This window comes from Paramisgurnus dabryanus, chromosome 10, assembly GCF_030506205.2.
Source record: "Paramisgurnus dabryanus chromosome 10, PD_genome_1.1, whole genome shotgun sequence".
NCBI lineage: Eukaryota > Metazoa > Chordata > Actinopteri > Cypriniformes > Cobitidae > Paramisgurnus > Paramisgurnus dabryanus.
Genome location: NC_133346.1, coordinates 12,945,276 through 12,964,199, shown reverse-complemented (window position 1 = coordinate 12,964,199; position 18,924 = coordinate 12,945,276). Strand labels below are relative to the sequence as shown.

The 18,924-nt window shown below is 38.2% G+C and overlaps 1 protein-coding gene across 1 annotated transcript; it reads left to right on the top strand.

Moving 5' to 3' along the window:
• Positions 1-237: 237 nt before the first annotated feature.
• Positions 238-18,540, top strand: ehd1b (EH-domain containing 1b). The gene is made up of 5 exons (XM_065258412.2): positions 238-1,019; positions 4,843-4,940; positions 15,724-16,136; positions 16,568-16,732; positions 16,933-18,540. Exons 1-5 carry the CDS (start codon positions 619-621, stop codon positions 17,452-17,454), a joined length of 1,599 nt encoding a protein of 532 aa, XP_065114484.1. The 5' UTR covers positions 238-618; the 3' UTR covers positions 17,455-18,540.
• Positions 18,541-18,924: the final 384 nt, after the last annotated feature.

The window sequence follows — 18,924 nt, the reverse complement described above, 5'->3', positions numbered from 1 at the left end:
TCAAAACCATTCTATTTGACCATAAACAATCTGAAAACAGGGCTTTAAGTCTAAAATACCGAACTTGTCCTTTAAAATAACCTATTGATTAAATACCGTATCGGTTTATTCATTTTACGTTTTTCTTTCATTGATTATTTACAATGTTTCATTATTCACACTGCCAGATAAATTGGGGAGGGTCGCAGCTTTTATTTTGGAAACTCCCTGAAGTTCCGGTCCATATACGCATAGTGCGTACAGCGAGGAGCGAGCTCATACTGATACGCGCAGAGTGCTCGCGCTGTGTGGGACGCTCAAGAGTGAGACGCTTCAGTGTCTGTGCGATGCTTTGGGACTCTCCGGCGGATATCCAGAAAAGCAACACCTTTTGACAAATTTAAATTTAAATTAGAGGAGAAAGTCAAAGTTAGGAGAAAATATTTATTAACAAAAGCTGCCTAGTGAAAAACTGACAGTTCTGGGCGCTGACAGACCGCTGTGCCTGATATTGGACCGTTAATTTATAGCAATCGCAGGACTGAGCTGCCAAGATAACGTTACCAGTCAAGAACTTTTACACCACCACGAAAGTGATTCTTTCTCTCTTTAAGAAGTTTACTCCACAATTTTTTCAACATGTTCAGCTGGGCGAACAAGGACGGGAAGAAAAAGGATCCCGAACTGTTTCAGACTGTTTCTGACGGGCTGAAGCGACTCTACCGGACCAAATTATTTCCTTTGGAAGACACGTATCGCTTCCACGACTTTCATTCCCCGGCTCTGGAAGACGCTGATTTCGATAACAAGCCCATGGTACTTTTAGTGGGCCAGTACTCTACGGGAAAAACCACTTTTATTCGGCATCTCATGGAGCAGGATTTCCCCGGAATGCGCATAGGCCCAGAACCGACCACCGACTCATTCATTGCTGTGATGCATGGGGACCAGGAGGGGCTCGTCCCGGGCAACGCTTTAGTGGTTGACCCGAAAAAACCTTTCCGCAAACTCAATGCCTTTGGAAACGCCTTTCTGAATAGGTGAGAGCTATATGCACTTTCAATATTCCAGGTGTTGGACAATAAAATAATATTTTTAAAAAATAAATTTAAAGGGACCGCAATATTGTGTGTGGTGTGGTACTGTTTGTTTTCTTATGGTTTCAGCTGTGTAGGGTGTTGTTTTTGTTGAGTCTTTCAGAGTTTTGTTTCACACAGCTCAGCATTACTTTATCCAAATGAAATATAATGATGGGAACATAAAAAACAGGGTCAGCAGGGTGTTCATGCTGTGTTGAGTTTACTGCACTCTTTGAACTTCTGCATGCATAAGTGCCCTTGTCAGCTGTAACTTAGATTGTAAGGGTGGAGCTTTCACAGTAGTAAAATTGAAGTATTACTGTACCATTGATCAGGCCATTGAAGATAAAGTTTATTACTGTGATCTGTTTAATTGTGGTGGATTTTACCACAGTACAGTTATATTTATGGATTTAACAAAAACGTTAACAGTGCCTTTAAGGTATGTTATATATGTGTTCCCTAGAAATGAAACCCACAACCTTTGCCTTGCTAATGCAATGCTTTACCAATTAAGACGATAGCGGATCATAAGTGATCCAGTCTCTTGAAGACTTTGATTTGCTGCCAAACTTTTGTTATACCCATCACAAATCTTTATTGGTTGCCACATCAGCTTTATTTTCTGTGCACACTTTGTCTAATCTTTGGTTCCCCCTTCTGAGAGGAATGTCAGCTGACACTGGTTTTGACAGCTGCTGGAGCCTTCCAGGGTCTTTTTTAACAAGCTCCTGGGGAATGGGGCCCTCCATAACTTATGACGAGAAGAGGGGCAAGATGAAGTTTACAATTGTGTATCAGTTTAGTTCAATTCACAGTTGCCTTCAAAGACATGTGTCACACATGTCTGTTAAATTGACTGTTAGTAAGCCGAATTAAGTTCAGCGAGGTGGGTGTGTCTGCTTTTAAAGTCTAGTACTACACATTTCCTTTCAAATTGTGCTTGTTGGAGACCTTGCATGGGATTTTCTCCATGCTGGTCAATGCTTGACTGAGAGGGATCATGTTATGCACAGATCATATTTATACCTCAACAGGCCCGGGCCGGCAGAATGTGTTTTATTCTACGAAAACGTCCTTGAAAATGAAATCCTGGAATGAATGCCACTTTGAACTTTGGTTTGTGCTGAAGGTTCACAATTCAGTCATGACTTGGGAGGAGTTAAAGGTTTCATTCACCTTGACAAGGTGTATTTTGTCTGAGGTCAAATCAGGGTTTCGTGAGTTAGTTTTTGCTTTTCTAAACACCGTAATTGATTGATCTGTGTTATTTATTAGTTATTTTACAAAAAATATTGATATTATTTGCTCACCCATATCATTCCAAGTTTTTGACTTTTTGTGAAACGCAGAAGAAAAATAAAATGTTCTTGTCACTCATGTCCATATATAAAAATGTAGACAGATTATTGTCAGAATGTTGGCCAAACAAAAGATTTTGGCACTTCTAGTTTGGCCCATGTGACTTGAAGATTTGCCTGTCAAAAGATAGAAAAGGCCTGACTCGGCTAAGAATTCCCCAACCCAGTCACTGCACGGATAATCTTGGGAACTGACTAAGCAATTTCCTAGGCTTCTTTCGTATGGGCTCCCACCTAAAAGTGTCCCCTGCTCATCTATCTGACCCCAGCTTCCTTTATATTATTCTGGCTATTGCTTATCAAGCATAATAAAACCGTTTCCCTGCGATTTCACTGTGACCTTGTCGCAGAGGTTAAAGGGTAGCTTGAAGGTGATTGGCAAACAATTCAGGTAATATTTTTTGTCGTACTGTGTGTATGTGTAACTTGTGCCCCCGTTTTAGCTGTAGATTCTAGGTACACATTAACCACATGGTTGTTCACAGTTAAATGCTGATGCCCCGCCTTTGTGCTGGTGTTTCTACCCACTGTAGTACTACTCCGTAACTTGAGAATAAGCTTATGCAGTGCAGCTGTGTTCATCGTTTTTCATTGAATATGGAATTGTGAAACATAATTGCAGACTGTCCTTCTATCCTGCCAAGAGCTAAACTCAAATGTCTGTGATTGTGCAAAACCTTGTATATGGTATTTTAACCATAACCAGTATTGAACTGAAGACTACCAGGTCTCTCTCTGTTTAGTCATTTAAATTCCTGCATGAATTTTTTGCAAGTTAAACTCATGTAAGTTGCTGGTGTTTCAAATATTTATTAAATAAACTGCACATAAGGGATGAATTTGCCTATAAACTGAAATGCACCCTGAATATAACATTAGCAGGTGGTTTAAAACTTGAAAATGATTGTTTTTCTTAGGGACCATGATGTTATGTTGTGACTTCTTCAATGCAGGCTATTTAGTTACTCTTTATAAGCAGTCAGTCCTTACTGTCTTACTAAAAGTTAATGGACAAAGTGTGGTTCTAAGTCTGGTGTATATTATAACTTCTTCTTTTTAAAACACAAAAATAACCAGCTGACAGATGCGGCTCATGCCTGTGGCCTAAACTTTATTTGTGGCTTTTTATCCACAGAGTTGTGGTCACATTATTATGAAACCAATGTTGTTTGCCGTGATAGGAAAATAAATTAATATTGTTACATTTAGATGAGCCTCAAACATGATCTGAATGTTTTGATGTAGAGCGCTTGTTGCATAACCTTAGAAGTCAGAGTTTAAATGATGAAATGGTTAAAATAGACTAGTCGTAGTTTCCAAATGTTATTTGAATAGGCAAGATTTCAAAGAACAATAGTCCAGAAGGTTATCTACAGGGATGTACATTTGAAGTGGATTATTTTACACATGCGCATTTAAACCATGCAGGCTATTCATGTTAGCAGCATATGTACACTCATTCCTACTGTGAGTTCTTGTGGATCAATTGGTAGAGCATTAGCAGTTCAAAAAAATGTCATGGGCTTGAACACATACATAATGAAAAACGTTACGTACTGTAAGTCATTTATGCAAGAGCATAAATGTAAATGCATCTCCAGATTTTAACCAATGGCTATTAGTGTCATCCTTTGCCACTTGAGCTACTGGAAATCAGTAGTGGCTATTTGCATGGATGTAAAATATTGATTTGGTTAAAAGTCTTTTATTAGTTTGCTTGTATAGCTCACATGAGTTATACGAGATGCACAACACAAGCACAACTATAGGAAACAAAGATTGCTTTGATGAGTGCTCTGTAATACATTGTTGCTATCGAGAGCGGTCATTTGACCACTGAATGCCACAATTGATCAGTCAAAATCAAATATTCCAGACAGCTGTATAGCGACTGGATGAATGAGATATTTGGATCTGGTCCTACACAACATGGTTGGCTTTACACTAAAAACATCAGGCAGAATGATACAAACGGTCTTTGTCAACTTGGTAGTGTGAGTGGAATGCAAGCAGAATGGAAATGTGGCTTACGGCTGGCTGGAGTCAAGATAGTATAGAGGGAAAAAAATGATGGCACTTGTTCTGGAAAACTGGTGGAGGAATATGAAAAATGTGTAGGGGGAATGCAGAAGTGGGAGCTTGAAGATTTTGTATGTTTTTGTATGACTGAAATGTGCTGGTATGCTAAAGACATGGAAAAGATAGCATACCAATCTGAATACGTAGGATGGAACATGAAAAACATACAAAAAGATAAAGAGCAGGGATTGGGTCACGGAAAAACTTAGGAGCAGGAATTTGAAGATTTTGTCAGCAAGAAGAGATTTCCTTTAAATAATTATTTTTCATTATAAAACATAACAGATCATTTATTAAATTGTGCTTGGTGTTTCTCTGTTTTAATGTCTTATTCTCGTTTTCAGGTTTGTATGTGCACAGATGCCAAATCCAGTGTTGGAGAGCATCAGCATCATAGATACTCCTGGTATTCTGTCCGGAGAGAAGCAAAGAATCAGCCGAGGTTGGTGTTTGCATTGCCCTCTTTATTTCCGTCTAGGTCCTTGTCTTCCTCTCTCTTTGAGACAATTACACCCAACACCCCCATGTTCCTTTTCTTTACTGTCCTATGACTTCCCTTCCCGTAATTACCCCTAGTTATTCTGTGTCCTATTAATATCAGCTTTATTTGCATACATAGCTGTGTGTGTAAGTGTATTTTTTGCTTACATTGCTTACAGTCATTAAACCCATGGCCTAAGCAAAAGAGAGAGGTTTATTTAGTTTTCCGCTGCATTACCATCATAAGAGGGAAGTATTTTTAGTTCCCCTGTTTGCATTACAGCACAACAAACTCACGCTCCTTCCATAGGCTCTTTTCCTGTAGGAAGGAAAGGAAGTTGAACACATAATACGTTTATCGTGACAACTGGGCTGTCCGTTCCCATCAAACACTATTATCTGTCTGCACCTTTTCATTTCTGATAAGATGTGCCCAATCACTTCCAAATATCTACTTGATGTTACGATATGCGGCAATCTGTACATTTTTGGGTTAAAAATAAACAAAAAGCAGTTACTCAACAATTACATAAATATCAGTGTTTAATCGGTCTCTTTACCCATCATAATCTTACAGGAATTTGTATGTATTTAACACGTTGAGTAATTCATATAAATTTGTATGAAGTGAACAGTACAAAACGAACATTTATCATTACAAACAATAATGAAACCACACCCCTAACCCCGAATTTACAAGAGTAAATGCAAATCGCACAAAGACATACGATTATCATAAAAAACAATTAGGAAACGCTACTCCTAACCCGAACATCACAGGTGCGAAAGCAAATTGTACAAAAATGTATGATTATCATAAAAAAAACAATGATGGAACCCCACTCCTATCTCAAACATCACAACGACGAAAGAAAATCTTACAAAAACATGATTTTCATAAAAAACAATAATGGAATCCCCCTCCTAACCTCAACATCACAGGGGGAAAACAAAATGGTCAAAAACATATTATAAATACATACAATTATCATTACAAACAAAAATAAAACCCCACCCCTAACCCCAACATTACAAGGGTGAATGCAAATCGTACAAAGATGTAAGATTATTATAAAAAAAAAAAAATGCAACCCCACTCCTAACCCGAACATCAAAGGGGCAAAAACAAATCGTACAAAAACATACGATTATCATAAAAAAACCCGAATAAAAAAACACTACTAACCCGAACATCACGGGGCGAAAGCAAATTGTACAAAAACTTATGATTATCATAAAAAACAATAGTGAAACCCCACTTCTAACCCGAACATCACAGGGGTGAAAACAAATCGTACAAAAACATTATAAATGGGTACAGTTATCATTACAAACAATAACAAACCCCATCCCTAACCTTGACATTACAAGGGTGAATGCAAATCGTACAAAGATGTAAGATTATAAAAAAAATATGAAACCCCACTCCTAACCCGAACATCACTGGGGCAAAAACAAATCGTACAAAAACATACGATTATCATAAACCTGAATAAAAAAACACTGCTAACCCGAACATCACAGGGGTGAAAACAAATCGTTAAAAAACATTATAAATGGGTACAATTATCATTACAAACAATAACAAACCCCATCCCTAACCTCGACATTACAAGGGTGAATGCAAATCGTACAAAGATGTAAGATTATAAAAAAAATATGAAACCCCACTCATAACCCGAACATCACAGGGGCAAAAACAAATCGTACAAAAACATACGATTATCATAAAAAACCCTGAATAAAACACCACTGCTAACACGATCATCACAGGGGCGAAAGCAAATCGTACAAAAACATTATAAATGGGTACAATTATCATTACAAACAATAATTAACCCCACCCCTAACCTCGACATTACAAGGGTGAATGCAAATCGTACAATGATGTAAGATTATTAGGGCTGGGTATCGATTCAGATGTTCCAGATCGATTCAATTTCGATTCACAAGCTATCAAATCGATTCAATTTCGATTCTCGATTCAATTTTCGATTCCGATTCTCGGGTTGGTTTTTATTCTCGATTCTTGATTCAACTTAATGAATATAGATTTAATATAAATACTATATTAATAAAAAATAACAGTGAACATAAGTTTACAAGTGGGTAATTAATAAAAAGAAATTAAAAGCCACAACACTAACCTTGTCTCTTGCTTGAAAAATCAAAAATGCTTCTATACCTCTTACTTTTTATGTGAAGGGTAGCATCAACTTCGATGAACCCCATTTTAAGCACTAAATGAAAGAATGACAGGCTCCTTGGAAACACCGCGCAAGGCAAAAAAGAGTGTGACATCTAGTGAAGAAGACTAGTAATTTGATTAACGTTAATCTTACGTTCAATGTTTGCACAAAAAATATGGGGGAAAAAATCGATTCTGCTCTCTGAGAATCGATTCTGAATCGACCACGTTTTAAAAAATGATTAATCGAAAAATCGATTTTTTTGCCCAGCCCTAAAGATTATCATAAAAAAACAAATTAAACCCCACTCATAACCCGAACATCACAGGGGCAAAAACAAATCATACAAAAACATACGATTATCATTAAAAGAACAAAACAAATGAAACCCCACTCCTAACCTGAACATCATAGGGGAAAAAAACAAATTGTACAAAAACATACGATTATCATAAAAAAAAATGAAACCCCACTCCTAACCCGAACATCACAGCGGTGAAAGAAAATCGTACAAAAACGTATGATAATGGAACCCCACTCCTAACCTCAACATCACAGGGGTGAAAGCAAATTGTACAAAAATGTACAAATTTGGTTGTAAGAATTAATACAAATTAGTCACCTCATAAATGCGTACAAATTGTCATGAGATAGCATTGCCTTACCTTATTCCAATTCGCAACGATAAGCTAATAATGATTTATAATTTGAGCTGTCAGGTATGATTTCGCAGCTAACTTCAGTTTTACCAACGCAAACAAAAGTTAAAATGTTATGTTTCAAACAGAGATGGAAGTAGAGAGGCAAAATTACGGATTGCATCTTTAATAATCAATCAATATCAATATCTTAAAGTACAAGAGTTAAATAAAGTCAGATGTTCCTATTTTCAAGTCCAAACCTGTAACAGATTACCGTGGAGCATAGTGATATTGTTTATTCAAGAAAAGTCTAAGGCTGTATTGTGTATTGAGGTAACCCGTGTCACGCTGGGGACTCTTCCTGTGCTTGTCTATATGGTGTGGCGTGTATGAATGTGCGTGCAGGCATCTCTGTGCCTTTCCCTGAAGACTGTGAATGTGATCAGAGGGTGAGTGGCATCTACAGATAACAGCCTGACAAAAGGGGGGCAACGCAGGCCAGGAAACAGACATTGCCGTGGAACAGACAGGGAGGAGTAAAGACATACAAATGATTGGGCTGCCTGAATGTATCCATGTTCAAAGAGTCAGTGTTATAAGGTATGCATATTGGTAGATGTCTGTCAGCCCGCAGGTTTTGTTTTCGGAGTATCCTTTCTGCCTTTCCTTACCTGACTAGTAGGAGCACACGATTAATATTGCTTTGTTTTTTGTACTTTGCACCATGTGGTAATATTAAATTTTTTAAAAGGTAACCTGTTTTTTGTGGATATGTTCCAAAGTAATACAATGTTTGTTTGGCTGCGGGGTAAATCATAGTAATACATACCACGGTGAGAAATAGTATGATTTAGTGATATGATATTATGTTGGTGATATCTGGTTCCCAACAACATAATATTGTGATTCCTATTATGATATTTTCAAGGCTTTCCTCAACTACATACTTGTTTTCAGATCAGATTTTGGTTATGTAGAAAAAATTAAATGTGGATCGATCTAATGCAGCACGATCTCATGGCATTGCATGTCTGTGTAACTGGTCCTACTCGAACATGCCCTGGCAGGACTATAACCAGCAATGGGAGTCTGGCTTTCTAACAAAGGTGCTAAAGGCAACAGGGACTGTCGCTAAAGCACCACTTGAGTCCGGGAGTGAGGTTTACTTACTACCCAGCTCTCACCCACTAGGTGGCCTCTGTTATACTCACCCCCTAAACTTCACTCCCATCCGGGTCACGGCACCACTGTAACCACCCGGTTCTACTTAACTTCCTTGCACGTGACTCTAATCTGTCTGGCATGGGAGCAACTGGCACGCTAACAAGGAGGCTAAAGGCCACAGCCTCTAGCGTCTGTCGCTAAAGCACCTCTTGAGATCTTGGAGTTAGGTTTACCTACTGCACAGCTCTTATACACCTACTGACTAACCTCTGTTACACCTGTTTTATGAGCTGGCAATGAATCTCATTCATACATTTAAGTACGATCTGCTTTCATCCCAGTAACGTTGGGGTTAGAATGTTTTTTTTTTTTTTTACGAAAAACATTGTACGATTTCATACAAAATCACCACAATGTAAAATAAATATGTTATCATATGAGAGATCCCGTTGAATAATTTCACATAATGCTGCATAATTTAATGGATTAGGTTACCTTACAAAATTTTTAATGATGCACGACATGTCTGCGAATGCATGATTTATTTCCACATATTAATTAATACTGAGAATATCGGAATTTATGCGCTTTTTTCCTGCTTAAACATCAGTGGGTCATATCCGATCTATGCCACTTAAGGGATAAAAAATCTAAATTGAGTCACTTTAAAATAGCCAGTGTAAATCCTTCATCTGTCGACCCCATGCTTTTGTTTTGAAGGACCATTTAAAACCACTAAGATAGTCATCACTGTATTTCACTTCACCATGTGGTGTTTTTTGTAGGGGAATAATTTGGTGTATATCAGATTAGTTATAGGAGACATGCCTGTGAGCTTCATGAGGGAGTGCAGGCAGAGTTGGCTAACACTAACCAGGTGTTTTAGTACTTTCACATTCCATACTGTACAACTTTATCATGCATGGTGATTATTTAGGTTGGCTTTCAAATGGACCCCACCCTGTGGTCTCCGATAAGCAACTTTCCCCCCAGAGCTTGTCAGTGCCTGGGGCGAGTTTGAAAACATCATTAGTGGATCCCCAAACTATCCTCCATTTCTGATTTATGGCCGTGTAAGTACATGTGAGATCACACGTAGTGTCAAAGTATGCTATGTGCTTCACACTGAAATTATGCACGGAGTGTGAGAGTCACAAGATCTTGGACTTGTTCCGAGAAAGATGGAGGTAACAATCCTCTGTCAGAGTTCTATGCTGGCCTTTACCCTCTTTCTCGATCTGGGGCAAAATGAGACCAATAAAGATGATCGCTAGTTAAGATGGTGATGGCTTCAAAGGCGTGGGAGTGAATTCAGAGTACACAGTTATAGGTCACAAACTAGTCATTACAAAGGTGCTTTTGTATTTGGTAATGAAGTGAAGATTTTAAGGAACATAAAGGGTTTGTTTCCAATTCAAATTTATTTTGACATGTTACATCCTAACAATAGCTCGTCAGCTCTTTGAAGTATCCACAGAGCTATTGTGTTTCTTTATTTAAAATTGACTTTATTTAAAGGTTCTATTGTGTTTAAAACTTCCTCTTTAGTAATGTTACAGTAATTTAACGCTGGTGGAGGGAAATGCGAGGAAAGCCCTGCTAGTGTCATTATCCGAACATGGAAATGTAAGGGGTTGGCTCCAATGTCAAGTACATTGGAAAAAAGTTTTATTGGCACTCATGCACGAAGGGTAATGTGTGTCATTGCCGGTGCATAGCCTGTAGTGTGGCAGGTAGCCAGTCAACAATTACTAAAGTCTAGAGGATGCCAGTAGGAAAACTGGGTCTGTCTGGGAATGATGGGATGTCAAGTTATGTAACATATCTAAAAACATGGATATTCGGACAGGCGTGACAACTATTTAAAGACGCCATAGTCAAGCTGTCATCTCGGAAGGGGATGAGCATGCTTGCTATTTTAATTAAATCCATATCTCATTCATATTATCCTCCTTTATATTATCTCCTCCCTTCATTCTTTATAACAATATGGTCTCCATATTGTGGTTCTAGCCTCCTGCTCTAACTTAGGAGAACAGAAGAATAAATGTGAAAAGGGCCACTCCTAAGTCACAAAGTGTAAAATAAACGAGATATCTTTTAAACCTCTGCAATTTAATTTATAATATTCCAGCTTACTGCAAAAGAGGAGTAAAAGCTCAGGTGTGGATCTTGTGAGGTTGGTTAATCATTTTTAAAGTCTGCTGACTTCACATATTTTCTTTTCTGTCAGACCTCATTTAGGCTTTCCATGGAGTGAACTAAAACATAATATGAAATGAATGCCTTGAAGGCTTCAATTAGGGCTAGTCCTAAGACACTGACATGTTTCCCCCATTAGAAAAAAGATTTTTGTAAATGGATCTCTTTTTTATCACATTTGCTTATAGGGAAAATAGCACCCTTGGGGCTGTTTATACTATAATTAAGAATGTGTAAGGTGTTTTATTGAATATGTAAATCTGGATTCAAATTCTATTGTTTCCTTTGTGTGCACTTCGCTCTCATTCAGTGTGCTTCCTGAACGTTTTTTTTTTTTGTCCCCTTGTCTCATACTGGGTGGTGTTCCATAAGGCCCCGTTCTAGTACCGCTCATGTTTACTGTACACAGTGTCAGCTCTAATTCTTCATGGCTGAGTAACCTTGGGTGGGTGTCTAGTTTCGTCACTGTTCTCCTCAACATTTGATAGTGCTTTACTGAATAGACTTGGAGGTTATCAAAGCATTCTCTTGAAATCACATCTGCTGAGCACTGATGAACTTGCAGTGGGCTAGATCAAGTTTCAGTGCAAGCCATTGTGTTAGTTTCACAATTGTTATGTTGTGATTTGTCAAAAATTGGCCAGAATTTATGCCATTCTGAATTGTTAAAGTCTGTTATCCCTCATGGAGAGCATCATATCAGATATGTGCATTCTTCCTTTCTCTGGAATTTGTAGAGGTGCCACATTGACTTGCACTTGTACTGGAAAGGGATCATTTCCTGGCAATGCTCACAACCTTTCCATTTGGTACCCCTCCCACGATTGCATGCTTGCTGCTGTTAAATTTATAGCGAAGGTGTACACTACTATGAATATAACTTATTCAGTTTCAAAGGCAGACAGCGAGATCAAGGCATTTTTCTGCTTAAGCCTCATTCAGGTTTTCATATCTACTGTATCAGTACATTATGGCAGGAAAAACTACAGTAAGATTACAAAGATCATTGTTGGGTTAATATTTAACTGTGGCACCACCAATAGTGTCAAAGTCATGCCAGGAGTCCGTATTATCATTTGTAAATGTGTAATGGGTATACCAAGACTTTTAAGTATTAGCTGGAACTTATTGCAGATGAGAACAAAATGACCACAATCCTTTTGGCTTGCTTTTAATGTGTAGCACATCATCTGGTCCCAATCAATATGACGTTTGCTATTAACTATTCACAACTACAGTATTGTTTTAGAAACAGCTGCAGCTTAGATACTTACTGTAGTTCTAGATAGCCTCTAACCACAAACATTACAACAAAAACCTTAACGTTTTGACTTTTATGGTTTATCGTGGTTAATTTTCCATATTAGCAATGGAGTGCATATGGTTTGTTGGGTTTTGAAGTTAAAATTGAAAGGTGTAAGAGTTAACTTCATCGGGACCCTGTAAAATTAAATCTATAGGCATACATGCCTTTATTATATCACAATGGTTGTTTTTAATAGATAATATTAGATTGTGGTTTAACGTCTGGAGTGGAAAAGGTAACATTAAAGATTAGCTTTTGTTTGGACTTACCTCATATATTATCTATCATTACTGACATTTAGACAGCCTTCAGACCAGCATGAACTCACCATGTCTATTTATGGTGGTTAGGAGGACCAGTCTGTCTTTATGTTGGTTGTAAACTTGCCATAATATACCTTCCTTGTGCATATTATGTACAGTGCATACAAAACCAGCAACCCTTATAGACAGCTGGTGTGATTTCTGTTTTAGAATATTAGGATGTCTGGTTTTAAAAAACAATACATTTATAAATGCCTACTGAATCAAATTTAATGTGACAGATTTTATTTTATTTTATTTTATTAAGCAGTGCAGTTGTGTTCCTATTTGACCCAGTGAAGGTATACAGACTCACAATTATTATGGTATGCATACGTTAACGTACATTCAATCCTCTTTGCGCCATATGGTGCTTGAGGCGACTGCAAGGTACTCCATTTTATTCTGTTGGTTGCTGTTGTGGGAGCGGTGTGCAGGGTAAGGCCTCTGGACTTGAGTTCTCGCTCCACGGTTCAAAGACCTTTACTGCTGTCTGTGCCAACTGTTGTGTCTTCTATTGGATATCCTGGTGTCTGCTTCCCAGCAATCCAATGTCGTCGGCATTATCCAGGTCCTCCAGCATTGAGGTCAACTGTATTCCTTGTTAACTGGCGTCTGTGGTGCGGTGCATGATCCAGTCAATGGCCAGTGAGAAGAAGATTGGCGAAAGGATACAACCTTGCTTTCCTGCGTCCTTCATTGCTCTCTTGAAATTTCCGATGGTCACCGCTGTCTCGTTTTCTAGAACACTAAACCTTTTTCTAACCGTGGGATCACACCAGCCGCGTTTGAGGCATCAATTTCGCGTGTACGGCGTCTAGTTTGCTACTTGAAGATTTTGAGTTTACTCGCTTCATTCACACGTGAAATTCTAGTCATCGAGACTTCACGCAGAAATTCACATCATGAAGAGGGGCTTCTGCAACTCCGCTCACTTCCTGTAATCACGTCACTACTGGAGCAAGCTCCTGATTGGTTAATGTGGCGCATTTTTCAGCCAAAGTTCAAATTTTTAACTTGTGCGTTTGCCGCAGCAACGCTCAATTCGCCCAAACGAGGCGGAATCACGTCTACCGCACTGTGCTAAACACCTCATTCGCGTCTTTACATTGACTTAACATTGAAATCACTCGCAGTTGACGCCTCTACCGCGGCTGGCATTAGGGCTAACCTAAACTCTTCCTTCACTTTTGGGTCTTTCAACTTGACCACATCGAGGCGCTAATTCCTGGAGTTCCCTATCCTTACTTTCTTAAGCTTCAAAGTCACCTGTGAGTTAATGGATATCCTTATGCTCGAACAGGGAGGGACCCTATGACAAAGTAATTTTCTTTACAAAGGTTGACCATTCTCTCTACATTGTCGGTCATCACCCCTAATCCGTGGTCTTTATTGTTGCAGCAGACCTTAGCATTAAAATCGCCAAGCAGCCTCAGCACATCATGTTGAGGGATGTCTTCTAGAACGGCTTGAAGAGCATCGTAGAAAGTGTCCTTGTCCTCTGCGTCATCTATTGGTGCATAGGCCACAACAACAGACAGCTTGGCCTACTTGAAGTTCAGCCTGACGTACAACAGGCACTTGTTCACGGGTTTCCACTGTAAAATGGTTACGTGGCCTACGTTAACAAGGATATCCTATAGTTTACACCAGGATGTCTTCATTTGGAAGTAGTATAATGAAAGAGAACAGAAAATTCATGCACCGTTTATTAGTGTGGGGGTGTAGTGAAGATGATTTAAGCATTCACAGCTTGAAAGTTCATTAAACCTCACAAAAATACCAACATAGTAAACATCTAATTAGTTTGAATTTTTTATTTCTCACACTGATGACTAAAGATTTTGAGTTAATGCCGAAAATAGTTTCTGGTCTTGCTGATTTAGAAAAGGATTAACTCTGAAGTCACACCCATGTTGAATTCAGATCCAGATTTTACATCCTGCTGACGTTGACATAACATTTGGGACGCAGTCCTTCCTGTTGCCTGCCCTGACAACTGGCCTCCACACTCTCTCTGCCTAATTTAAAGATAAATCGATAACTTGTGTCTACGTAAAGAGTGTAGTTGGACTTTGTATGAGTACTGGGATCTACACTGTTAGAATAAAATGGTCCCAACTTAAGTTGTCTTTAAAAGGGTCATAATATATACCATTTATTTTGGGTATAGATACGATTTGGTATACTAATATGAACTGCAAATGTGTTTTTTTTTTTGAAAAAGTACAACCCGAGTGACAGCTAGGGACCTGTAGACCGACAATATTTATTCTGGCCCTTAAAACATGTTCAGAAGGAAAATCTTTGTGGCATTCACAAGGATTTTCCATTAACAAGCATTGTTCAGGAGTAATTTCATATCCATACATCTTGAAGGTGCTTTGGCACATAACCTTGACTACTATCAAAACATATTTACTTAAATTTTTCTCTTTGTTCTTTGTGATTTTCCAAACTGTTATGTAAGAAAACAACCAACCAGCATGAGAGAGGAAGGAGGGTCTGGTTTTGGGCCAGTGTCTCCACGGGATAATTTATTCCATTTCCTATTTGTCATCTATCAGTCTTTTTTCAATCCACCGATATGAGCCAATAATGGTTTCATGGAAAGGGCTAGAGAGATAGAGGTGACTTTTGTTTAGTAAAGAGTTTCCTTTGTCAGGAAAACCACAGTTTATCTTTTTTACTGTGTGTGCGTTTACCTGTTTATATAGATTTATGCAGGTATGTGTGTTTTCATGAAGTTGTTGAGTGATGTGGGCAAGAATAGGAAGTTCAAGAGTATCATATCTGATGAGTGATGTACTGCCCTTTAGCCGGTCATAGGAAGAGCGCTTTACATTGTCAGGGACACACACACTGCTTTTTCCCTTTGCTGTGAATAAGATAAATAAAGTGGGGTTATAAATCTTGTCTTTCATGTGTTATATTCTTCCAGGTTACGATTTCGCAGCGGTGCTCGAATGGTTTGCTGAACGAGTGGACCGCATCATTCTTCTCTTTGATGCTCACAAGCTGGACATCTCAGATGAGTTCTCCGAGGTGATCCGTGCCCTGAAAAACCACGAGGACAAGATGAGAGTGGTGCTCAACAAAGCAGACCAGATCGGCACACAGCAGCTCATGAGGGTGTACGGCGCCCTCATGTGGTCACTTGGTAAAATCGTCAACACCCCAGAAGTCATCAGAGTATACATCGGCTCATTCTGGGCTCAGCCACTGCTGGTTCCAGATAACAGGAAACTTTTTGAGGCAGAGGAGCAGGATCTTTTCCGTGACATCCAAGGACTTCCTCGTAACGCAGCGCTGCGCAAGCTGAATGATCTTATCAAACGGGCACGTCTAGCAAAGGTATGAAATTGTTTTTTTAGTTTTTAATTCCCTTGAAGCTTTTATCATGTTTTTTACAAGTATTTCTCAAATTATAGCTTGTCCAGTGTACATTGTAAAAAAAGTTGCTGCCTTAAATTAAGTATAATAAAAGTTATTTTAAACTTCGATTACACCTTAAATTAAGTTTTGATAAGTATAGCACCTCATAAAAACAAGGTGAATTTGCTTAATCTGATAACAAGTGTAATCATTGAAGTTAATTAAAAATGCAAGTTAAAATGCCTTCAATGACAATCAATGACAATCAATTTGATTTAGTTAAAAATTTAAGGCGGATTTTTTTACAATGTATTGGGGGGTTTATGGTGCCCTTATGTGGTGATTAAAGTGTTCAGGCTGTTCTTTTAAAAGTTAGTGAAAATCTAATGTCAACATTAATTTTTTTGCAGGTTCATGCCTACATCATCAGTGCTTTGAAGAAAGAAATGCCAAACATGTTTGGGAAAGAGAATAAGAAAAAGGAACTCATCAGTAACCTGGGTGAAATCTACGCAAAGATTGAAAAAGAGTATCAGATCTCTCCGGGTGATTTCCCCAAACTCGCTAAAATGCAGGTACATGGAAAATTCAGGTTTTGATAAAAATAGTCATATAGGAAAAAATTTCTGAGTAATCAAACAAATAAAAAATTGATTATATTTCCTTATAATTTATCCCCTTCATAAATGAAATTGGTTATGTTCTTAATTATAATAAAAAAGATTTTAATATAAACATTCTGAGCTTTCCTTCATCTTGTTGTTCTCATCATTAGGAAATCCTTGCTGGTCAGGACTTTACTAAGTTTCAGTCAGTAAAGCCTAAGCTAATGGAAGCAGTGGAGGACATGCTGGCCAACGACATTGCCAAACTTATGACCCTCGTTCGGCAGGAGGAGGCTGCCATGCCCAGTCAGTCTGTCCAGGGCGGGGCCTTTGACGGCACCATGAACGGACCTTTCGGTCACGGCTATGGAGAGGGAGCCGGTGAGGGCATCGATGAGCTGGAGTGGATCGTGGCCAAAGACAAACCAACTTACGATGAGATCTTCTACACTCTGTCACCTGTCAATGGAAAGGTCTCGGGTGCCATGGCCAAGAAGGAGATGGTAAAATCCAAGCTGCCCAACACTGTTCTAGGAAAAATCTGGAAGCTTGCTGACGTGGATCAGGACGGCTTCCTGGATGATGAGGAGTTTGCTCTGGCTAACCATCTTATCAAGGTTAAACTGGAAGGTCATGAGTTACCAGCTGACCTTCCTGAACACCTTGTGCCTCCTTCTAAACGAGGACTGTAAAGAATTTAGGGGAGAAATGTTATTGAGCCAGAATAAAGAGAGGTAATGGATATGGGTAGAAGAGGGGTCTATAAATTAAAAAAATATATAACAAAATTTATGATGTAATTAAACAGTATATGTTAACTGTGAAAATCTTTTAAACTTTTCATCACTACAGTTTTTCATAGTTATTTTCACATTATGTTCTTTGTCTTTGGTAGCAACTTAATCAAAATTAAGGAATTAGCATTCTGTCATTGTGTATCTTAAAGACTAAATGTAGCCAAATTCTCTTTACAATGGCAAGCTGGCAGGAAGATGACCAAACATTGTCAAGGCTGTATTTACAAGCTTTTAGAGGTCAGATAGTTTGTCAAAGTTAAATATGAAATTTTCATTTAATTGTTCCATATCATACATTGATGCTTTTCTTTTTGACTACTTAATTTCTGTTGTTTAATGTCATACTTAGAAAAATGATTTAATGTTTAAATTCATTTAATTACATGATGGTCCATGTCATCTCCTCACTTAGTATCAGAATCTTTCCTCATAGTTTTTCTTTCCATCTGATTTATTCTTAATTTGCTTTAAATAATGATCTATACATCTTGTATTGTTGTTTCATCGACTTTAGATTTTGTTTAATTGGCCATTAAACGTGAGCTGCTTTTCTTTCCATTAATCTTTTCTCATCTTTAGATAAATCAGATACTTGACTTTAAATTTATACCTTCAACTGAACAAGATTGTCTACAATATGTATAGTTTTGGGTTTTACTCAATAATTTGACCTTGTACACATACATGCATTACATACAGTTTTGTTTGTTTCTGAATATTTTTTCATTAATATTGTGTCATATGTCATGGTGTTGCCAATTATAACTATTCAGAACAAGAACAAATACGAGTTAGGGACACTAACCCAAATGATAAGAGTCCATTTGCAACATTTGTGTGTAAGTGATGTATTGTAAATAGCACTACTCACATCAGTATTTGTGCTTGTTCAGTGCTTAACTTTGCTAATATGGAAAGCTCTATACACTCCCTCTATAAATGTTGTTCATAAGTATATTTTGCAATAAAAAGTTACAACAAGCCTGCATTTTTAAATCTTATTTAAACATTTAAATGTACTTGTGTGACTTAAAAAATGAACTCTATGATGCCATATGACAGGGGTGTCCAATCCTGGACATGGAGGGCCGGTGTCTCTGCAACCAACCAATCAAACCAACCTGATCCAGCTTATCAAGGTCTTACTAGAAACTTTCAGGCAGGTGTGTTGAGGGAAGTTTCAGCTATACTCCATAGGAGGATATAGTATTGCCCTCCATGTCCGAGTTTGCACACCACTGCCATATGACAAAAATTCTGTTTCAGGGCAATTTCTGTAAGCATGTACATTTTCATATAATCACTTTAGACGAAGATAAGTCATAAAACTATTGGCCAATCTTTAATTACACTCTTAAATGGTGG

Coding starts and splice junctions, on each gene's coding strand:
- ehd1b (XM_065258412.2), top strand. CDS start 619: ATGTTCAGCTGGGCGAACAAGGACGGGAAGAAAAAGGATCCCGAACTG. Junction 1,020..4,842: donor GGAAACGCCTTTCTGAATAG/GTGAGAGCTATA, acceptor TCTCGTTTTCAG/GTTTGTATGTGCACAGATGC. Junction 4,941..15,723: donor GAAGCAAAGAATCAGCCGAG/GTTGGTGTTTGC, acceptor ATATTCTTCCAG/GTTACGATTTCGCAGCGGTG.